The 25,502-nt window shown below is 33.0% G+C and overlaps 1 protein-coding gene across 1 annotated transcript in view; it reads left to right on the top strand.

The window, feature by feature from the left end:
- The window catches only part of jef (major facilitator superfamily domain-containing protein 6 jef), a 46,377-nt gene that overhangs the window by 8,125 nt on the left and 12,750 nt on the right, over positions 1-25,502 (top strand). The window contains exons 2-7 of the mRNA XM_081736081.1: positions 9,764-10,676; positions 14,396-14,551; positions 16,351-16,464; positions 19,543-19,639; positions 21,795-21,956; positions 24,648-24,778. Of these exons, the coding sequence (XP_081592207.1) occupies positions 9,764-10,676; positions 14,396-14,551; positions 16,351-16,464; positions 19,543-19,639; positions 21,795-21,956; positions 24,648-24,778 (1,573 nt within the window). The remainder of the gene's footprint in view (positions 1-9,763; positions 10,677-14,395; positions 14,552-16,350; positions 16,465-19,542; positions 19,640-21,794; positions 21,957-24,647; positions 24,779-25,502) is intronic.

Here is a 25,502-nt window from a genome sequence, read left to right as displayed (position 1 = left end):
CTAGGAACAGGGTTTTTCGTTCAGAAACGAATAATATCAGCAGTTTCATGTGTTGATTTTTTTTAAAAAAAAATAATACACTCTCTTTTATTACTCTTCAGGGTCGATCGTACGATATTGTTCTAAATGTACCTGCTCGAACACAAGATAAGAATCATGATATAAAGGACCATTTTGAATAATATTTGTGTTTATTTTATAATAAACAGGAAGTTATTAAAATTACATTTTCTATTTATTATAAAATAAATTCAAATATTATTTAAAAGTAGTTAACACCATGGTATTGACACTAAGCAAAACTAGAATCACAGACTGCAGGAATTATCTCAATAAACTATTTATAGGAGAAAAATTAAAGAAGTCCATTTGTTTGATTTCGGCTTTGTGTATGTAAATAAAATGTACAGACTACCGCACTGACTCTAATTTCTTAAACCAAATCGTGTATTCCTATAGTTATTACTAAACATTTATTTATGAAATACGAATAAAATTTTGTTTTCGAAAAAAAAAAAACTTTGTTGAAAGAAAATTCAGCCATCAGCCTCAAAAGTAAATCATGGACTTTTTAATAACAAACAACTATCATGTATTATGATTATTTAGGAAACATTTCTTCATGATATATCAAGAAAATCGCGTAAGTCGTATTTGAGGAATAGTAAATAATAGTAGTAATAATAAGAAGGAAACTTCCCTTGTAAATATGTTCGTGACAAATGATTTGCTCAACATAATAGAGTCATTAATGACATGAACAAAATCATCTGAATCGAGTTTTGAGACAAACTCTCCTCCAAGAATAAACTATAGCTTAGGCAAATGAGTTATTCCATATTGTTAGATTATTAATAAAACATCTATTAATTAATAATGATAATAATAGATGTTTTATTATTATGCTTTATATATATACCTTTATATATATAAACAGTGGTTAGCGCGTGCCTTCGGTGCCCGTGGTCATGGGTTCAATTTCCAGAGGCACTCAACAATTTCGGTGTTGACCCAGCATCGTGAGGATAATTGGGGAGTTATCTGAAGTAAGAGGTAGCGGACTCCAGTCTGGAAAGCCTTCATTAGGGACTTCGGGTGTCGATGCGTTGACTACACATCCCCATTTTGAACGTAAGCTTGCTGGTAGGAACCAAAGGACTGTCGTGCCAAGAGTTTAGTTTGTTTTAATTATCATAAATGCCTTCTTTATTATTAGATTTTATCCAATATTTTCTTTTCAACTGCGAAACTCAGAGCTAGCTACTTGTTTTCTTTTTAATTCATGTTCATAATTAGCATAACTAATCACTTAGTAAAAACAATCTTTTCAATAAATTTCTTGTCGCGTCTTTCGTAGCTCTAAGTTCAGTTATTTTTAGCTTTTTTTTTTAAAAAAAAAGTTGAAGGGCGTTTTTTTCATTTTCCCTATTTTTTTCTAGTTTTACCTATGCTTCTTTGCACGGACATTGCGCCTATGGGCACATGCTTAGTGTGATCGTTTACAAAAGCGGGCCTTTTTCCTGCCACTATAGAAAGTAATAGTGCCCTGTATCAGAGAAATATTAATTGATGTATGTAAGTGAATATATCTGTAATGAAGTCATAATTACTCAGTTTTTGCATTGTACATAGTTTCCTCATCCTCATTAATTTCTTCACCCCCGCTTCCTGAAATCCAGTTCTAGTATTCTTTCTTGAGCAAGGCCCATTTAATGCGGGACTGGTGTCTCATGTAGGCTTCTTAACTATAACATCAGCAATAAAGAAAGTATGGTTTAATTTGCACTAATTTTAGAACATTACGTTAATTATTAGCTAAATAATAATAATAATAATAATAATAATAATAATAATAATAATAATAATAATAATAATAATAATAATAATAATAAGGAGGAGGAGGAGGAGGAGGAGGAGGTGGAGGAGAAGCGAGCTTAGGCTAGTTGTTAGGATTCTTGCTTCGCAATTTGGTAATACCGGGTTCGAATTCGGAGATCAGCCATCCTGACTGAGGATTTTCCAGGGTTGTTCCTCAGTTATACTGAGCAAATGATAGGTTAGTACCTTAATCTAAGGCTCTTGAGACCTTCCTTCCATTCCTTTTCAAATGTTGTTTTCATCTGTTGATTACTACAGTGTAAAATGGCCTCTGAGGATGTATCTGGTAGCTTATAATGAATAAACAATAATGACATAATATATCTTCATGAAACGTGTGGGTTAATTTAACTACAGCCTTACAGTCACAACAGATAGCTTAAGTTTTAATATCAATTTCCTGACTTTTAAATACTATTGTCATATTGTTTTAGCTTTCAATTGTCTCATGTACGTTCCCACCTAGAATTGCCCTGAGATCACATGAACAAATGCGATTATGTTAAATATTTTTGAACACTTTAATATACAAAACACAAAATGCTTCAATGATACGATGCATGAATATGTCTTGATTACGTCCTGCAATGTATGATTAAAGAAACCTGAAGAGTGAAGAAAAAAATAACAGAAATCTCTTTTTTATTTACTCCTTCAACAAAACCCCGACCTCAGAAGGGTAAGCCATAAGTTAGGTGATAAAGTCATACAACGAACACTTTTATTAATACTAATAATAATACACAACCATATCGCTCTCCTGAAATACTCTTGTGTATGTTTAAAAATCTACTGTTGTTCCACGCCAACCAGTCTATATTTTTTGTTGTATATTATTGAAGTGAAAGATATTCATTATTACATTTGTTGATGGTTGGACTCTAGTGAGTCAGAAACTACAATTAATAAATTGTTTTGTCTAGTATTCCTGCGATTAGAAGGGCCTTATCTAAAAGATATTTCATTTGTATATGAGAAAATAGTGAAGTTTATTTTCTAAGAATAAAATAAATATTTTCAATGTGAAGCTAACATTAAGTTTTGAAGAGGAGCTAAACAGAATAATTTGTTACCATTTACAACAGTTTTCACAGTTCACTATACTCTGAAATGAGAAGAAGTCAAACTTGGAAACATTTTACTAGAGTTCGACAGCAAGTGCAACATGTAAATATTAAAGGTTAAAATAAAATATAGAACAAAGGTAGCACAAACGTGTTAAGGGAACATATAAAAGCACAGCAACCTACTATTTAGTGATTGACGGAATTTTAGATATTCAATTTTATCATCACAATTTCAGATGTAGGTTTGGATACGAATCAAGATCTGAGATCCGAATTTCGGATCCGGATGCGAAAATTTTTGGCCATCTCTCTCTCTCTCTCTCTCTCTCTCTCTCTCTCTCTCTATATATATATATATATATATATATATATATATATATATATATATATATATATATATACACCCTAACAGGCCAATAGCAGGCACATGCCTATCATGTTCCCTCAGGTACATGGGAATGTGTCCAGTATGTGCCTTATATACTTCTGAGAAAGAAATCACATGGATGGCAAGTGATAGTCACAGTCTATGTCCGCCTCTAGGCACATGCCTGACATTTACCTGGGGAACGTGTCTAGTATGTTCCTCATGCCGTAAGCGTCAATGAACCACAAAATTACTCCCCCAAAATATGTTAAGTCACCTATATGCGTAATGTGTTTACATTAAGGTGAGTCTAAACAACACTTTAAACAAGTAAAAAAAAATGGAGAGCTATCCAAGGGTAGGCTCGAACCCCCAACCTTTGGAGTACTAGCCGTGTGCTCTTCCAACTTGGCCACAGAGGCGATGAAGAGGATGTCGCTTGTAGAAGGATAAATTATTGAGGTCTTTTGCGTTCGGCTAATCAGAGTGCTCCTTTAACCGCATATATTCGACTATAACCGTTTGGGATAAGATAGAATCTGTTCGCCATGTAATTTTATAACAAATTGACAAGTGTCTATTTACTGTATTTCATGGTTCTTCCATATTCACTTTCAAATAATCGGCGACAGTTGCCACCTAATAAAATTGATGCGTTTATTGCTTCTAGTACACAATCGCTTAGAAAAAGAAATAACAAATGCATCAAATGTGGGAGATGAATTTAGAACACCTAAATGGTGAATACCTAGAACATATTGTTCTGTTAGGGTATCTGAAACAATATATACCTAAAGGACGTACCTAGAACATGATAAATATATGTCCAAAGTGACGACATAAAAACAAATGACTGTTAGAGTGCGAAACTGAACCAGGTATATAAATGCTATATTTGTGGCACATAATTGCAAATATCAATTAGGTGTAACAAGTACCTAAAACTGTAGGTAGCTGAAGTACATACTTAGCATATGAATATCATATGTGCCAAGTGTCGGGTGCCTAAAAAGTAGCTGGAACACCTAAATGGCACATGCCTAGCACATCTTGTGCTTTTAGGGTATATATATATATATATATATATATATATATATATATATATATAGATAGATAGATAGATAGATAGATAGATAGATAGATAGATAGATAGATACACCGGGTGAGGCGTTTAAAATTTTTTTGGGAATACCTTGAAAACTACAAATAGGATTTTTAAAAAGTTGTAATAAAAGTTGTTCGTCTCGAAGGGGGACATCCAATGATACCACACTCGATCCTCTGCCCGCACCCCCGGGTTGGGAGGGGGTCAACTTTAAAATCTTAAATAGGAACCCCCATTTTTTATTGCATATTCTGATTCTACGTGAAAAAATACGTAACTTTTGTATTGAACATTTTTCATTGCGTGATAGATGGTGCTGTAATCTGCAAAATCAAGATGAGTTACAGTCGGCAAAATCAAAATGGGTTACAAACAGTTGAAAAGTAATATCTCAAGAACTGCACATCAGATTAGGAAAATTAATACTTTTGACATCTTCGCAAATGCTGTCAAATGACACCATAGTTGATCTCCAGAAATTAATACATTACTTTGTCCACATTGTTGGTGTAATTTCTGTCACATATGTCACTGAAATGGACAGCAATTGGAAACATTTATGGTTTGTTTTTATTAATGTATTAAAATCTAGTTTTAGCTTTCCCCAGGAACAACGACGTGGACGTAGTAATAATTTGTTCCCTTCGGGATGCTTTCTTAATGTGAGTCGCCTTGCGTCTCAGCATCCGGAGCAGGACGTTTGGGCGCAAAGCCGTTTCGGCGTGAGACGTTTGGGCTCAAAGCCGTATATCTAAATGGATTAATCTACTTGCATGGGCTATAATGTATTTCATAATGAGAAGCCGGGTGTTTCCGCACTAAAAGTCTTGAAAATAGGCACCAATATCACAAATATTGTCATAAAAAATAACTTCACAACTTAGGAAATTCAGAAAGATATAATTTAACCCCAACTTTCTTTAAAAAATCTTCGGAAACTAAATTTTCGTTACGTAACAGTGTGCCCTATGGTAAACAGTCACTGAAATTCTCAATTGCTTAGGCCTAGTTTAGTTCTAGTAAACTTTTATATAACGTAGAAAGAAACAAATGTTATATTTACCATGACGTTATCATTACATGACGGAATTATGAGCCAAATCCAGCAAGTATCCTACAATATCAAGTTTCAAAATTCTGTACAATAGTGCGAGTTCTTTCATCTGCTTGAATATATTTTGCTCTTTCCTTCGGAGGGTCTTCTCCTCGAAGCATTGCCTCATACACTAAGTCCAGCTTTTTTGTGTCCTCCGAAGTGCATCAATAAACCGCCAAGTCGATCAATATCGTTCCTTTACGTTAGATATATTATAAAGGATAGAACTTTATTTTGGGGTGTCATGTAATGCCTACAGTAAATTTTATATGGACTACTCCTCCTATTTCAATGTATAGTTAGTACCTATTTTTATGAAATTTGAAATAATTTTCTGTTATACAATATTCTCAGCTATCCGGCCTAATGAGCATATCGAATAACAAAAAAAAAAAAATAAATAAATAAATAAATAAATAAATAAATAAAAATAAAAATAAAAATAAAAATAAAAAATCAATAAATACTCACTTCCTGAACCATCTATACAAGGCATTAAAAACACAATTTTTATTCCAAAACCAGCACTTGTTTATTTTGTCTGACCTCTTAGTGCAGGCCAGTACTTAATAAACATTTCTTGTCTTGTACCATGCGTTTTAATAATTTATTATAGAAAAAGGAAATACAAAAATGAAAATATGCAGTATTGTACACATTTTGTCACAACTTTAAAATAACTGAACATTAGCTAAACACTTTTAAAAAAAACACACACACACAAATTACATGTAGTTATTACATTTGTCTTAATTTGTTAAAAAGAAATGTTCTTACAAAACTAAGCCGCATAGTACGGAGATCGAACACTAGCGATCCGGATAGTCGAGAGTCTGATGCAATGCCTTTTTTTTTTTTAACTGGTAGAGACAGTAGCGTAGCTAGGATGTGTGTTTGGGGGGATGGGCAAGTGCTGTTATAGGTACATATAGAAAAATTACAAACAAAAAATATATAAACATAAAATATATAAAAAATTACAAACATCAAAGTACCAAAGTACATTGTCGGACCTCTTTGGGGGGTGCCCGGCCCCTCCGGCCCCCCCTTCCCTACGCCACTGGGTAGAGATAAGTTATGCATGACATGCAGGAACTTTACTGTGTTCAAGATGTTATTTTAGTTTTTGCAAAATTATTGTGGAAGTTTTTCGAAATTTCAAATGCCTATTTTCATATTTTAGTGCCTAAACATCCGGGTTCTAGTTATGAAATACAGTATATGTAGGTAGGTGAATCTATTTGTATAAAAGATTTTGCGTCCAAACGTCCCGCGCCCAAATGTCATGGACCCTCACCATCGGAGTGCTTGTTTCAGGTGAGTCCTCTTGGTTCTCCTCATCGTGGTGGTTGTTTTAGGAGAGTCCTCTTTGCTTCTCACACATCTCAATTGATTACTGAAACAAATCTTCGAAATGGTGCCCGTTTTCTGCAATACACATTGCAAGTGTTACATATACAGCGAGTCGCAGTCCTTGCTTCATACACGGTATTTGAATGATAAAGAATGTATTGCAGAAAATAGTCACCATTTCGAACATTTTCTTATCACTTGTCAACGGTGTTTAGGGATGGGCACGAGCAAGTTCGAACGAATTTTCTGTGAAATTCGATTCGACTCGAAGTAGACATCTTTGAGCTCGACTCGAAACAGACATCTTTGAGCTCGACTATAGAACTCGACTCAAAAAATTCCCCCCAACTCGACTCGAATTCGGGTCAAGTTTCGAGTTGAGTCGACCCAAAACGAGCCAAATCCTGTGTGTAATTTCAAGTACTTCTTCAAGTATCCTACATAGACAATATAATTATTATCAATGATACAACTTCATCATGTTATTATTATTATTATTATTAAAATTATTATTATTAAAATTATTATTATTATTATTATTATTATTATTATTATTATTATTATTATTATTATTATTATTATTATTATTATTATTATTACACCATGTAAAAATATGAAAAGTAGGCGGTTTGTATCTCAATACTAGAAACTAGTTCTCTTCCGACCTTGGTAGTCGTGAAGCTTAGGAGACAAGGATATCGTTCAGAGCCGTGTGGGCTTTGTGGTGGACAAACACCGTGCTCGTGGGTTTTCTCGGGGTTCCTCCGTTTCCTCCCACTTTCTTCATTCCACCATTTCATTCATTTATCATCATCACCGTCTCCTTTGGCCTAACCGGCATAATCGTGGGACGTAAAACTTAAAGATTTCATTTCATTTACATCGTTCAGAAGGTCCAGTGGAGAAGTATTACGGTTCGAGCCAAAAACTGTTAAAAGTTATAAGGCGCCGGCTAAACATGTTCAAAACTCCTCGACCCGGGCTTAGGCCTATCAACGGCTCAAGCAGCTCGGCTCACAGCTCATTCACTAGCAAGACGAATCGAAAAATAAGCCGAGCCAACAGTTCACCCAACCGAGCCTGCTCGAGCTCTTAGCTGAGTTGAATCGAACCGAGGAAATGGCTCACCTCAAGCGAGCTGGCTCTAGACATCGGCTCAGTTGAGCGGAGCCGAACTAAGGTCGTTAGAAAAATCCCTTGTCTTTTATCAGGACGAGACTAGATGGGACCACTGATTCTTTTCGTGAGCAACACGAAAAAAGTTCCACATTACTGCTTACATTTCTCATGACTTTTGCTTTGCAGTCTAATCAGACCATGATTTCAAAACGAGTTAAAATGAGCTGAACAAGCAAGCCATTTATCAAACTCGACTCGACTCGAAGCTCGAGTTCATAAATAGTGACTCGGCATAAAACTCATAGCTTGACTGGTGTAGGCATTTCGATTTTTGTCGATTACAGCGCCATCTATCACGCGACGAAAAGAATGTTTAATACAAAAGTTAAGTATTTTTACATGGAGAATCGGAAGCTGAAAAAAAAACGGGATTCATATTTAAGATTTCATAGTTAACCCCTCCCGTCCCCGGGGGGATGGGAAAGGGGTCGAGTGTGGTATCATTGAATGTACCCCTTCGAGACGAACAACTTTTGTTAACCTTTTTAAAAATCCGATTTGCAGTTTTCCAGATATTTCCAAAACCAGTTTTAAATGTCTCATTTTTCGTGTTTGTAAGCCATTTTGATTTTTGTCGATTACAGCGCCATGTATCACGCAACGAAAAAAATTTTCAATCAGAATATGCAATAAAAATGGGGGTTTCTATTTAAGATTTCAGATTTCAAAGTTAATCACCCTCCCTTCCCCGGGGGGTAGGGGCAGGGGGTCGAGTGTGTTATCATTGGATGTCTCCCTTCGAGAGGAAGAACTTTTGTTACAACTTTTTTAAAAAACCGATTTCCAGGTTTTAAGATATTCCCAAAAACAATTTTAAATGCCTCACCCGGTATATATATATATATATATATATATATATATATATATATAAAGTTCATAATACTTTCTAAGCAATTCTGTGAATCTTTTCACTAGGTCTCATAATTTTCTATATACAGGGTGTTTCAAAACAACACCGACAACGTTCGGGAGGTGATTCCTAACACCAAGATAAGACAAAAAGTATAGACCAACCTGGGTGCACAAATGCTTCCTTTCGGAGTTATAGGCTGCCGAAAACATGAAAAAAATGAACTTTAAAGGTCCATAGCTCCAAAACTATGGGATCTACCGTAGGCGGGTCAAGACTACACTTAGGAACTAATATGGGCCCTATCCAAGTTTCAGAATCCTGCGGTACTTCCACAACAATTTTTATGAAGGTAATTGGAGAATACTTCAAATTATATGCCCGTAGCCAAACTCCCTCTATAAAAAATGCTTCGTGAGTACTTTAGGATTCTCAAACATGTATTTTTGGATAGCCAACATATTAGTTTCTCAGTAAAGTCTTGACCCAACTGCGGTAGTTTTGGAGCTATGGACCTTTAAAGTTCATTTTTTCATGTTTTCAGCAACCTATAACTCCGAAAGGAAGCATTTGTGCACTCAGTTGGTCTATACTTTTTGTCTTATCTTCGTGTCAGGAATCACCTCCCAAACAATGTCGGTGTTGTTTTGAAACACCCTGTATAATAATATGTATCGTATTATTCATTAAATAATAATAGAATGCTCTATCTGTATTTGTATGCTTTTGTGATTATTAAAGTGAATGAACTGACCAGAAAAGGAAAAAAATCTGCTCGGTTTTAGCGACTCTAAAGTCACCTTTAGCTAGCGAAACAATACATATTTTAATAGTGATCTGAATTTTCTTTTCTGTTTCTTTTTGATAGGTGGCAAAAGGGAAAGATGTTGCTTTTACTCTCTGTGACATGCTGGATTGTCTTCACTCTTCCGATTGGATTTGTTCAGCCACCGGTTCAAACTTGCGTTATGCACTACAACCGAACATGGTATTTAGGAGTACCAGCAGATAATATGAACGATAGATATAAGAGAAGCGCCGATTGGAAGGAATCAACAGCAGCACCTCAAACAGCACCTGTTATCAACTATGAAGGGGATATGGTGAAGGTTTCAGATTGGTTGGAATTACACAAAAGAACCAAAAGATCCACACATCGTGAACCTCCGCCAAAGCCGACAGATGGTCGGTCTCCTGTTGGCGTTGGTTTCACCATCAACTATGATGAAAAGACTATGAGCAACTGGGTAACACCCCTTTTCAGTAATAATGTTTACACTATCTCTGGGATACAGAAGGTCTTCTTCCTTTTGGTGCTGTTGGTTTTAATTGGAGAGTTCTTCAGCGCTCCTGCAATAACTCTTGCTGACTCAGCTGTCATAACCTACCTTGGTGAAGAAGCTGATCGCTATGGCCACCAGAGGATGTTCGGCTCTTTAGGATGGGGTCTTGCTATGTTCTTTGTGGGCATCGCTCTAGATCATTCCACCAGTTTTCCAGATCATCCATGTCCGCTTCATGATGGCGAGAAGAATTACACCATCTGCTTCGCTACTTTCTCCGTCTTAATGGGATGTGCTCTAATAACAGCTACACAGATCAACTTCCATTATGAACTAGGAGATCCAGCACAGGTGCCGATGGGTGAAGTGGTTCAAAATGGACCTGTTCCTCCGCCTCCTGAACCAGAGAAGAAAGTTGATCAAGGTCTCCAATTCGGACCTTCGTTTACGGTTCCCTCGGAACTACCACCTGAGCCAAAACCCCCGGCTATAGGCAAGGTAAATACTTTTTGTCATTTTCTGCAATATTCAGAAGCATAAAATATTTAAGCTAAAAATACGATAATATTACTGTCACTTGTGCACATATTACTTGCACCCTTACCAACAAAATTCGGGCCTATGCTTTCTTCTCCCTTTAATTTTTATTGAACACTCATTAGTTCCCCTAAAAAAAAAAAAAAAAAAAAAAAACTGTATAATTTTGTCAATAACTTCTGAGTGCTTTTACAAATTGGAATAGATTTTCGATATTGTAACTTCTCACCATGTCAAAAAAAACTTGGTTGGCTCATTCAATAGTTATCGATGGAAGAACATATAATTTCCCTCTTTTATTTACCTTGGCTTATCTATTCCTTCTACATGCTTATTTTATGTGGCACTACTTTCGGAAAACTAGCTTGAATTTTACATATAATTAATCAATAAGCAGGTACATATTGAATTATATATATGAAAATATGTTAACAATATTTCATTAAAATAAATTGGTGAAGGATTTACATTTTTCAGTAAAATATGTAGTAAGATCTTAGGCACACTAAAACACATTTAGGCTAAATTTATTCTAAATTTACCATTGGTGATGTACAGTTCCCTCAGAATATATGCAGATTAATTAGGTTACAGGTTATGCTTGATATAAAGTATTTATTTAAAAAAGGGTTACAAAAGAATTAAATTGGAATATATCACATATTAAGCAGTATGAAAATTTTGATCTATTTTATTTATTATAAGTATACACGATTACAGGAAATTTCCGTGTAAATATTTCGTTTCCTGTCTTAATGTGTAACTTTTTAAATGCTAAACAAACTAAACTTCCATTTCTAATTATTAGTAGTATCCGTCACTTTAAGCAGAAATCAAATAACAATGGATACAATATGGCGGGTAATACTGTGTTTTTAATTATACAGTATATAACTAACTAACTACCTAACTCTATGGTCTATGGAACCAGGAGGTTCAATGTCGCTTTCACAGAAGCTCTCCATTGACTTCTATCCTTAGCAACTTAGATCCAGTTTCTATTTTGTATTTCTATTTCTACAAGATCCATCTTACTATTGTCCTCCCATCTACGGCTAGGTCTTCTTAATGGTCGTTTTCCAGTTGGATTTCCACAAAAACTTGGAAATCGTTCCTACTTTCTTCCATTCTGGTTATATGATCTGCCAGCTTCCCAGACTTGATGACAATGTTTGGTAAGCGGAATAAATTCTGCAGTTTCTAATTATGAAGTTTCCACCATTCTCCATTGCCGTACCTCTTGGGTCTCAGGCTTCTATACTCAAATACTTTCAGTATGAGTTCTTCCCTCAGAGTAAGCGAATGTTTCGCAACCATACAGCACAACAGGCATGATCATCGTTTTATATATTTTTAGATTCAAATTCTTCGACAGGATTTCCGACGACAAAAGTTTGTGAATTGAATAATAACACGAATTCCCTGCTTTTAGTCAGCATTTAATTTCTTCGTAGATATGGTTATGCTCTGTTAATATTGATCGTAGATATTTAAAAGTATCTGTCTACTATGTCAAAAGTATTATTTGATATTTTGACCCATTCATAATTTACAGTATTACGATCATAGCGAACTTCTACGTATTTAGTTTTCTCTACCTTTACTTCGAAACCCATGTCCCTGCAAGCGTTTAGTAAGACTTCCGCATTTCTTTTTGTTATTCTTCTATCATCCCCTATTAGACTTACATCATCAGTATATGCTACGGCCTGCTGAATATCAACTCTAGGCTCTGGTTGATATAGGCCCTATATTCCAGAAAAATAAAAATTATCAATTGTCAATAAATAGCATACTTTTTAGCGCCATAGAAATCGGTTTTCCTTGATTTTCTCGAAACCTACGCATGAAAGTTTATCCTCAAGCATGTCTTTTTGTTCAATTTGATACAATCTATCAACTTGATATATATTATCTATGGAAAATATTTTATTTCAACAGTACTTAAAGTTAAAGATTTAATGTTAATTTTGGTCTTTATCTCATTGTTCGTACTGGGTGCTGTCGTCTTGCTAGACATATTGAACAAGCTGATACTATTCAGTATATCAGTTTTACCTTAATAGATGATGTAGCTAACAGCATCAAGTTTTAGGTTTAGATAAAAATGTTTTCCTCGAAAACTACACATGAACTTCTATACTGACACACGGTAATTATTCAGCCCAATGATATCTATCAATTAGTATTTGCATATCGTTTTGGACACTTTTTTTTAAATTCTAATAATATTGAAGAATTTACAAGTAGGATGTGAATAAAATAGTAAGTGTCCCGCCATTAGGAAGAGACAGACAACACTATACACCATCTGTATGTAGTTAATAGTGTAATTTGCTACAAAAATAAAATTTCTTCCAACAAAATAAAAAAAAAAACTATCAAAATCATTATTGGCAACAAGTGACATTGCGAAGGCGAAAGTGCAAAACCTTGTAACTCATCAAAACCAAACTTTTCAGGAGAGCAATAAAAAAAATATAAAAAAAAACGTTCTGCTTTTACATTATATTATATGCAATACGAGGTTTTAAAAGTTAGTCTTTCACGTTTGTTATTGGGTTTTTGTTTGCGAGCTTTTGCACACACGTAGATTCAGATGTGGAGAATTGAATGCAACCAAATTGTAAAATTTCATAAAAAAGTGTAAATACGAGGTCTTGCAATTTCGCCATCGATGGTTTTTACCACCACAAAAAAACTGCATATGAGAATTTTCCCGCAAAAAGTAGGTTATATAACTCATCTCAATGAGGTGTTAACTGATATATGTCTTATATTTGGACAATATTTGAGTTGAATACAAATTAATATTTAAGACTTAATTATACTTTTAGGTCGTATCTCGTTAACTATAGAATATTTTCTCATGGTGATAGTGTTTAATGAAAAGCCTAATGACAGTGTTTATAAGCATCAGTTTCACCCTAACAAGAGGCATGGTTGTCATGCAGCATCAATTTTTAAATTTACAATGAAATTAGTTTTCTTTGCATTTTCTCAAAAACTACGCATGATCTTTAAAAACACACATGTGTATATCATATTGTTCAGCTCAATAAGTTCTATCGATTGATATATATTTCGTATTTGGGCACTTTCTTTTTCGTTAAAAGCTAACAATATTGCAGAATATGTATTCATATAAAATAATTCTACCTTTAACAAATGACTGTAAGTGTGTTCACTATACTAATTTATATTAAGAGATATTAAAGACAATTTCTAGTGTTAAATCAACGTAATTCTTTCATGATAAGTGAAATTTCTCATGACTATTAAAATCTTACCTTTCGAATAAGCATTGATATATAACATTCGACCTATGACATTAAAAGTTTAAAAAAAACTGTATTAGAATTGTAAAATATAATAGTTTTGTAAAATCAGGGTCAAAAGTAACATGGAACAGTATATATATTAGCTAACTAAACGAAAACATCTGAAGTAAGTTAATTCAAAAATTCTAATCAAAAGATACATATAGAACATAGTATTACTGTGTTCTAATATTACTACTACCGCAAATAATAATAATAATGATAAATATTATTATTTCTATTGATTTGAAAATAATAATACTATATTTAATTAATTTTAACTTGATATATATACACTTTGAGTTCATTTGTATCTTTTTCTCAAGAACTAATTCTTTATATTGACATTTCATATTACAGACTAAAATGTTTGCTCAAACAACAAGGCAAATTCCTGAGTGGGTAACAGTATTGAAGCAATTTGCAAACCTCAAATGTGGGACATTCCTCTTCGTTGCCTGGTTCATGGGTTTTGGAATTGGTCTCATCTTTACCTTCCTGTTTTGGCATCTCCAGGTAAGAAGTTAAGAAAAGATTGCGAGCTTTCTTTATGATATTCAGTTTTTCTTGTTGTGCAATCTTAACAGAAAATTAGTAAGATGGAAATCTTGAGAAAAAGTTGCGATAAATTTGAATGAACATGAACGTTAGAAAGACAAAATGGAATGATCAGTTCGGTATTAAATATAGAATTAGGAGGGAGAAAAGTATAACAGATGACTAGTTTCCGGAATCTAAACAGTATTACTAATAGAGGCATAAAATGAGAACGTGAAACAAAGCTAAGAATATGAATAACGAAAGAAGTATTTGGGGAAAAAACCTGTAAAAACAAAAAGAAGCTCTTAAATGTCGGGCGGAGGCGTATGGAGAAAATTAGCTAGATCGAACAGAAAGCTGAGGAAATGCTAGGAATCTTCAAATGAAATATGAATGTTTTTGAAATGCATATAGAATAACTCGGAAAATGTTTTTCTTTAAAGAAAAATATCTCATTTTTAAGTTGGAATTAGTTTTATTAGAAATAACTTAATCCTGATCTTTTCTCAATGTGTCTATCAAAGAAAAAACTCGCTTAATCCAAAATTAATAATGTGAGATATTAGTGGGATTGAATAAGTCTTTCGTACTCGCTGATATGTTCAAGTAGGTGAGGGTGTCTATAATCCTATTGCCAAAAACGGCTGAAAACACAATATTTACCAAATCAATTGTTTGTATTAAAGGAACTTTTCTTGTTTTCTGGAAAATCGCTTTACGTAGATAAGACGAGTTTTGCATTTGGCGGATTAAAGTGGCTTAAGTTTTTGTTACTACTTTTCATGTTACTAATGCATATATCATAATTACGGAAATATATATTTGAGTACTCTTTCGTTAAGGGCTATGCTACACTTCAAGCCTTCCGCATTACTAGTTTTTTTTTAATTTGATACTTCCATTACTTATACGGTAGACATACTTATTGCGCCAAGTTTTTAGTTTTTTAAGTGGGTTATAACTTGAATTTAGAGAAGTTAAAAGTCGATACATTAATAAAAAGTGTAGCCTAATATTAAGTTTCTTTAATTTTATGAGAAATAACTTTAAAATCTTTCCATCATAAAATACAACAAAAATTGTATTGAAACTCATGCGCCTTGAATATTTTGAGAAAATATAGTAATCAGTTTCAATATGAAGATAGCGAGAAATTATTAATATATATATATATATATATATATATATATATATATATATATATATATATATATATATATATATATATTACTGAAAGTTTCATCTTGCAAATTTTAGAGCAAGGAAATATACGTATGTGAAATGTAACATTGTTTTTAATCTAATGTTATACTGAAATTCCTAAAATGACAAACCTTGACCCATCCTAGCTTCTACTGGTTCATCTCAATTAAATTTCCTTAAAACTACCCTGAAGAAACTTACAATAAAAATATTAAAATAAGCAACATTATTGAGAAAATAATTTTGTCGTTTATATATTGGAAGCTCAAAATATGTAAACACTAATCTCGATTGCTTAGCGTGTTGCACTTGTTTACATTAATAAATTCTGAAGTTTAGTACTTTCCTTCCGATGTAGTCATGTGAATAATTAGATGATATGTATCTTATCAGATGACTGAGTATTTCATTTTATTTATTCTATCGTATATGAAAAATAAAATACATATAATAATAAACAAATGACACACAATACACAATAAATGCATGCTGAAAGATGAAATATAATCGTTAAAATTCAATAAATTATAACACCGCCATACGTATTTATACTCTTTCTCATTGAATTTCAGGGCTACCACGGATCTCCAACGTTGTTTGGTGTTGCCTCTGTTATTAACCATATTTCTGAGATCTTTGCCTACTTCTTCAGCTTTCGACTCATCAAGCAGATCGGTCACGTAAAGGTAAATATAAGTCTTTTAGAAATATGTATTGTTTCATACAAAGTATTATATTTTTTAAATCTCTTTCATTAGGTATGTCCATAGGTTGTCAATAGAATGGTACTAAAAGTATTTTAATGTTTTACATACTATAACAATAATTCCAATATTGAGTGTTATTGACACACTCGACAGCAATCTCTCTATATAAAAGAAGTTCTGGTTGTCTGATTGGTTGATCAAAGCCTAGGGCAAGCCACTAAAGCTAGAAACTTGAAATTTGGACAGTGCATAGGATTTGTGATGTAAGCTCCACTTTGTAAAGACTTACGGAAATTCGACAGGGAAAAGGAGTGGCAATTACTACCTTAAAATGTCCATATCTTGAAATCTCTGAATGTTAAAGACATGAAATTTGGTATATGAACTTTTCATTTAAAATAATTAGAAACATCTTTCAGCATTTTTTTTTAAATATTTGACCTAAAAGGAAAGAAAAAAGTGTTTGAAAGAAAAATGAGTGGAAATTACAATTATTATAATAAAATATCCGAATCTCTGAAGGACAGAGACATGAAATTCGATAATTGGACTTCTCGCTTAAAATAATTAGATATGTATTTTATCGCTTTTTGATATTTGCCCTAGAACGGAAGAAAATGAGTGATGTTACAGTTGTTAAAATTGGATGGTCATATCTCGAAATTCGTTTAGATTAGAGACATGAAATTTGGTATTTGGATTTTTCATTTAAAATAATTATAGATATAATTCAGCGTTTATAAAAATATTTTCTCTACCCAGAAGAAAAAGGAGTGGGGATTTCAATTGTTAAAATCAGATAGTCATATCTCGAAATCCGTTAAGGTTAGAGGCATGAATACCTTTTGATGTCTAGACTTTTAATTTTAAATAATTAAAGTGTGTTTCAGCGTTTTTTATGTTTTCTTTAGAAGAGAAGAAAAAGGCGGGAAGGAAAATGGGCGAGGGTTTTAATTAATGAAATAACATGGCTATATCTCGAAAACCCGTAAAAGTAGAGAGACATGTTAATTAAAGACGTGTTTCAGCGTTTTTGGCTGTTTCCCTTAGAAGGGAAGAAAAAAGGCGGGGAAAATGGATGGGAGTTGCAAGTGTTATAATAAGATAGCCATATCCCGAAATCCCTTAAGAATAGAGATATTTTAAGGGTATGAGAAGTGCGAGGCCGTAGGCTGAGAAAATGAGGGGCAGCGAAGTCCCTAGCTAGCCGAAGGCTAGTAAACTATATAAATATTGTGGACTTAGAAAGTAAAAATTGAAATCAATATTTTAATTTTATCGAAATCTTTCTGTTTATTTAACGCACATGGACTTGTTAGTTTTGTTTTTCTATCCGTTTGTTAAATCGTCCAAACAAGCCAAAAAAGAATAGCGTTATGTCTACATATGTAAATTACTTTGTTAGTCTCCATTGTGAAACTTCCGTGTCATAGAAAGCTGTTTATGCAACAAATTATAATAAACTGTAAGAATTAGTTAGTTATATCATGCTGAAGAACGTATTTGTCTCAAATTGATATTTTCTGCACACTTCGAGATTTCGGATTTGAGACTCACAAGTTTTATTTTTCTAAGTTTCAATACTATCTTTTCCATGGTATATAAACTGAGGACCTCCTAGTTTCATTCATTTTTGATCTCTAGTACAGACAGGGGTGGATCCAGGGGGGGGCTATCGGGGCGATCGCCCCCCCCAGAAGAGGAGACTTCCTTATTTTATATATATAAATAAAACTCATTCTAAAGTTTGGAGCCCTTAAAAGTAGTAGTATGACAACCCACCGCCCCCCCAGAAGTCGGTCCTGGATCCGCTCCTGAGTACAGTCACCCGTAACTAGGAAACCAACACCTTAACCTTTCAGAGAAAAACAGCGGAGTCCACAACGCTAACCCTGAACTCAATCTATAAGAAGTAACATTCTCAATTTCCATCTATCCCCTATTACTGGCACTAAATATTGTAGCACTTAAGCTTTATCTTCACCCCTATAACAGTGCCATTTAGGCATGTCATCAATGCGTACCTTGTATAGTGTACATATACTGAAGAAATAGAACTTTTTTTTTGTATAAGAAGCAGCTGAATTAGGATCTATTTTTGGGATCGTGAACCCATATCAGAAAATCTTCTTTTGCTATCTACTAGGTACTACCGTGTTTGCTCGATGAGGATTAATATTAAAAGGGGGGCGCGGTAGTTCAGTGGTAGAGCGTTCACCTCCGGTGCTTGGGGTCCCTCGTTCGATCCCAGCTCGCGCCGTGTGGACTTTGTGGTGGACAAACATCGTGCTCGTGGGTTTTCTCGGGGTTCTCCCGTTTCCTCCCAATTTCTTCATACCACCATTTCCACTTATTTCTCATTATCACCGTCTCCTTTAGCCTAACCGGCATAACTGTTGGACGTTAAACTTAAAGATTTCATTTCATTTTTTTAATATTAAAATAATTAAATAATTTCTACAACTTCCAGTTTTAGAAAAAAGATAAATGCAAGGATGTAACATAATCTTTCAACGTTAAATCCATATAAAAATAATATTATTGGGAGTGTAATATTACTGGAAAATTAGGAAAAAGATTAATACACACACGCACACACACACACACACACACACACACATATATATATCTATATATATATATCTATATATCTATATATCTATATATATATATATATATATATATATATATATATATATATATATATATATATATATATATATATATAAAAGCTAAGATTGAAATTTTGAAAAAAATAAAGGAATATTTTCTTTCCAGTGGAACAGTCCTGTTTATAATTCTGCTATTCCGAATTAAAATATCTAACTAAAGTTAATTTACACGATTTATTTCACTTCTTTTTGAACAAGGTAATTAAATATCTTTCATATATTTTATATTATTATTATTATTATTATTATTATTATTATTATTATTATTATTATTATTATTATTATTATTATTATTATTATTATTATTATTATTATTGATAAAATGTTTCTTGAGAGGGTTACTACGTATAGCACGTAACAACTGAATCATACACTCTTCTTCCAGGTGTTATGTCTTGGGTTGATAGGCAATGTAATTCGATTTCTGTATATATCATGGCTGACGAATCCTTGGTGGGTACTGCCATTTGAATTCATGCAAGGTAAGTTGATCACAAATGTTATGAAGCATTAAGCAGTCTTAAATTTAATTTAATATTAGAAATTATTATTCTTACATGTAATATATGATGTAATATAAAACGTAATAATTATATACAGTAGATGAGAATAAGAAATTCAATGAGACAGACGGACAATATGTGCGGTTAATTTGAACAATAAGAGGTAAATGGAAGAACGGGACCCTGTACTAAAATTTCTCGCTCTTATATCTTAAATTAAACCATGTCATGCTGTGGTTATTATTGATATATGTATTTATGAAATATAAATATAATAGTTAAAGCAAGCAAACTACCCCTATGAATTTTTCCACGAAAAATTACATGCTATATTCTATAGAATTCTTAATGAATTATTTATTTACTAAATATGATAAAATTGTCTGGGTGGAATCTGAGAAGATTGCCTGAAAAAAAAAAAACTCAATTCCAAAAGTACACTAACTTTGTGTATTGTTTCAGGAGAAATGAGTATTTCGTATTGTAAAGTCGCTAATAATATTTTTATTTATGAATTATGAACAAAATTGGTTGAACATATTTTGAGAAAATTGTTCGAAAAATATCATTCCTAAGAACATACTATTTTTGTGAATTTTTTTCAAGATGAATTAATCATCTTATATAATAGGATTGTTAGTAAAATCTTGATTTATGAAACATGAACAAGATTATATGAAGAGTTTTTGAGAATATTGTTTAAAAGAACTAGATTTGTTAACGAAATATTTATTTAAGGTGCACAAACAAAATCGCCAGTGTCTTTTTGAGGAAATTGTCCAGAAAAAAATATCTCAACAGTAGACTACCTTCTGTGAATTATTTTAAAGAAAAATACCTATACATTGTTGTGAGGTTGTTACAGGAACAGTTATTTTTCAAATATGAATAAAATCGCCTTTATCGTGTGAGAAAATCGCCTAAAAGTAATTCAGCCTCAAGAATAAACTACCCCTTTTTGATATTTCCCAGAAGAATGACTTATTTCGCAGTATATGAATTTTTAATTAAATATGATTTGTAAAATATAAACAAAATCGTTAGAGACATTTCAGAAGAAATAGCAATTATTTTTATATCCACCCTTCAGCAAACTATTGTTTTAAGAGGTTGGAAGAAATCAAACAAGAAACGGATGGACAGACGAAAGACAACAAAAAGTCTCTTTGCAGGGTCCATACAACAAGTAAATTCATTGAAATCTCGAATTCGATTTTTTCCACGATCACTATCATATATCGTCGTTTGAAAGTAATAAATCTAAACAATCATGCATTCTAAAACAAATAAAACTGATAATAATATTGTATATTTGACTCGCTTAGTTTACAAGGGAATCAAGTTTTTTTTTTTGGGGGGGAGGGTTCAGTTTGGACACATTTCATCTTTATAATCTTTCAGATTATCAGAGCCTTAGAGATGCAGTTCAGATGGTGTAAATAACTTTTATAATATTAAAAAAAATCCATACTTAAATATACCGTACAAACTTTATGTTTCTTTTTCTCCCAACTTTCCCAATTGGACTTGATTACCTTGTGCTCTGAACGTGCACTATGCTAATTGTACTAGATATAAGAAAAGTAGATCCAACTCGAAAATTACGTATTTTTTTTTCAAAAATATCCAAGGTAGAGTAATAATAATAACAGTAATAATAATAACAACAACACTAATAAATATTTGAACCCTGATTGTTACTTGAATTTATGAATGTAAGCGAATCTAAGTGCTATTTATTGATTTATCACAGATAATGTATCCACTATCGAAAAAACTCAAGTTGAAGATCATAACGAGGCACCTAGACTCAATCTAAACCCTTGGGAGTTTGTGGTGGACATAATCGTATCTGTGGGTTATTTCTCTGGATTCTCCCATTTTCTCACACATTATCATTTCACCAATTCTTTCAAATCATTCAATTTCATTAATCATCCGTCTACCTTAGGCTACAGGGCATAATGATGGGCGTAAAACTTGAAAATCATTTCACTCTTTCATAACGAAGTATGAGTCAAAAATAAGCTGCTTAGCTTTCCTAAGTTGTTTCCAATATTTTTCTTTTTTCCTTTTTCTTTTATTTCCTTTTCCCGTGAATAACTTAAAAAATTTATGCTTTATTTTTCTGTAGGAATTACTCATGCTGCAGTCTGGGCCGCTTGTTGCTCATATATTGCCCATAACACACCCCAGCATCTTCGAAGTTCTGCTCAGGGAGTGCTTCAAGGGATTCATCATGGTCTAGGAAGAGGTTGTGGTGCTGTGATTGGAGGCATTTTTGTCAACTACTTCGGTAAGTCGAAAATAGTTAATTGCAATATGCGTGCCATGTTGATACGTATTTTGTTTCTTAGTCGACTACAGATGAGCTTACCTCTACAGCGACTGCTTATGGATATGCTCCGTATGTTAAAGAAATGCAAGTAGTGTGCGATGTGCGATTTCATGAGATTGTAATGAGTGCACATCTTAATAATGTTAGGTGCTTGCCAGAGAACTATGGTATGGTATGAACTTTTGAATTTCGACTATAACAACGAATTTTGAAAAGTTACGTACTGATGCTTTATAGTAACTCCAAATGAGGTTGCCAGATTTCTGAATAGGAAAATACGCACACTTTCGATTTTTCTGATAATTAGTGAAATCATTTAATTAAAAGGAAATTACCTATTACAGTATATCTGTACATAACAAGATTAACATTGATTTAAAAATATATAATCTGTTTATGTTACTTAACTCTGGAAACGTATAAATTAAACAGTATAAATTTAAAAAAAAAAATCTTATGTTAGTTAAACATACATGATACTGAAATGTTTTTTCTTTTTCTGTTTTTACAAACTTAAATGATACTTGAGTTATTACATGCTATGTTTTCAAATGTGTTGAGAAGTGGAGTATCCATGGTAGTTCAAGAGTCTCAAGTTTATATCTGTGATTGGCTTTTAAGGCAAGACTTCTTGTCCATAGATCGAAATAACATATTTCCAATTTCACTGAGATACTTTTTTCTCCTCACTTACAGCTCTCTGCACCGTCAAAAACTCACTCCACAGATCGCCATACCACAGGTTCCAGAGAACCCACAAGTCTGTTTCGTAATCTTTCATGTATCTGTAAAATGAAAGAGCACAAAATGTCCACTATTTTCCTCTGTGAGCATGTAATTTGTCTAGTGTCAAGGAAATAGTAACTTGTTAATCTGTTTTAAGAAAACAAAACAAAAATACGGACATTTTGTCACTTTTATAAGAGTACGATACGGACAAGAACACAAGTCTTAAAATTCAAACTGACCGTACAAAATACGGACGTCTGGCACCTCTAATGCATTATGAAACAAAAATTAGTGAGTATACCTATGAAAATCAGAAGTATTAAGGACTCAGTAAAGTTAGCTGTTTCAAATATTTTCATAATAGTCTTCACATAATTCTAAAGAACGTTACAGATATGTGTTTAGCCAAAAATCTAAGTATGTATGCTTAACGGTTATCGAGATACAAAATGTAAAATGCAAAAATAGTACAAAATGTATTTTCAGCTTCATATACAGATAAATATTGCTCATAAAAAGCTTTTTGGTCATAAGCATAATCGTTATTTGTATGTAATAAACATATAAACGCGTAATCTATTTCTTACTTCATTTCTGATAAGATTCAATTCAAATTTACAATTTTATGTTATGACTAGCCTTTGGCTAGCTGGGGGCTCCGCCCCCAGACCCCCGAGTCTACTCGGCCTACGGCCTCGCATTTCTTATCTATCGGCCTTTGCATCAACAGTGGATTTCGTGAACTTTTTCTTCATATTTCCTGAATCTGCCAATCCGGGGACTTCGTCCCCACACACTGTCTTTGCTCAGCCTACGGCTTCGCATCTCTTGTACCCACAATTCTACTGTTTCGTTTCCTATTTCAACTATCTAAAAGATAAGATTTTGTATCCCAAGAAAACACCCATTTAAATAGCATGGGAATTTCATCATCCCCCTTTAGACCCCTAAAAAATTAAAAATATTCACTTTTGGTAATTTTCCTGTCGGTTAGTCCTGGAAGGCTACAATCATGCCAAAGTTCATCATTCTAATCCTGCCGGAAGTGCCTAAACATTTTGGGATGTAGAAGACGTCCCATATAAATAACACGGGAAAGATTTTTCAGTTCCCCACAAAACCACTCTACGGTTGGAAATTTTTATTTCTGATGATTAACTTAGGTAACGCTAATAAAAACGTACAAGCATACCGAATTTCAAGTTTTTATTTCAATTCTAAATATCTAAAACATGAGATTATAAGTAAAAAAAGAAGGCCCATTTAAATAAAAAGGGGTAATTCTTCATCCTATCTTTAGACCCCTAAAAATTAAAAATATTCACTTTTGGCAATTTTCCTGTCGATTTGTCCCGGAAAGCTACAATCATACCAAATTTAATCATTGTAGCCCTACCGGAAGTGCTCAATAATTTGGGGCTGTAAAAGGTGTTCCATAGAAATTACATGGGAAAGAGTATTCAGTTCCCTATAAAACCACTCTAAAGTTGGAACTTTTAGTTTTACTCATTTAATTAGGTAGTACTAATAAAAACGTATAAGCATACCAAATTTCAAGTTTTTATTTGAATTCTAAGTACCTAAAATATGAAATTCTAGGTCAAAAAAGGCCCATTTAAATAACATACGGAAATTCTTCATCCCCTCTTTAGACCCCATAAAAATTAAAAATATTCACTTTTGGTAATTTTCCTGTGGGTTAGTCCCGGAAAGCTACAATCATGCCAAATTTAATCATTGTAGCCTTATAGGAAGTGCTCAATAATTTACGTCAGTTCATGTAATTTATATATAGTTCTGATATGATGTTACGTGTATTTAATAGTAAGGGGTTCACTATTTTGTAAGATGTACGCAATAGAGTTTCTAGCTTTTAATAAACTGTTTAGTTTGTCTAACAGGGCATTGTTTGTCATTCAGGTACGGCCATGACGTTTAGAGGCTATGGCTTCACTTGTTTGCTGGTGCTAGCAGGTTTTATTTTCATCAATTTCTACAGGAAAGATACAGGATTTGTATCTGATCTACCGCCGACTGAAGATCCTCATCAGGTAATATATTAAATCCCAAAATAAGTACAACTACACACGAGTACTTCAATTCATAAAAATAGAAAGCATTTTCTTTAATTTAGAAATATAATTTTCTTACCTTGATATGATCTAAGCAAGGATTAGTTTCATTTAGTAATATTACTTACCTTCTATAGGTTTCTTCTAAGTACCGGGAAAATGATTCATAACCTTTCTAAATTGCGTTTTACTGAAGTTTAAAACCCAAACTTTAACATTGATTAGGTAAATTTGAACTAAATGTGGTATGTATAGATAGACTGCATTATTAAATACAGTACCACAACCCTTGAAAGATAACCAACAGTATAAATTTCCAGATGACAGTACGTAAGATCCTACATCTGCCGTTTCTGGCAACTTATCCTTCGTTTCCGTTTTGCATCGAAAATAGGATCATTTATCACGCACTTTAACGTAGATTTTCTTTATTTGTTTAACATTTCATATAAAACTCCCTATTTTTCAGGTAGTTCGGAAAGTCTTCATAGGCTAGACGAAATAATAATAATCATATAAATAATTTGTTAAGGATATCAAGATAATAAATATTAGTTTTTGTTTGACATCCACTGTGAACTAACAGATAATTAATGTTAAATGTATTGTAGTGCATGTTCCTTTTAAGCTTTTCCTATTAAGTTACCCTAATAGGTCATTTACTTTTGATATTATTCTTCCTATTCTATCTTGCATTATTTTA

This window comes from Thermobia domestica, chromosome 13 (assembly GCF_964235325.1).
Source record: "Thermobia domestica chromosome 13, izTheDome1.hap1.1, whole genome shotgun sequence".
NCBI classification, from domain to species: Eukaryota; Metazoa; Arthropoda; class Insecta; order Zygentoma; family Lepismatidae; genus Thermobia; species Thermobia domestica.
Note: the sequence above shows the minus strand (reverse complement) of the source record. Positions and strands in the feature narration are given on the sequence as shown.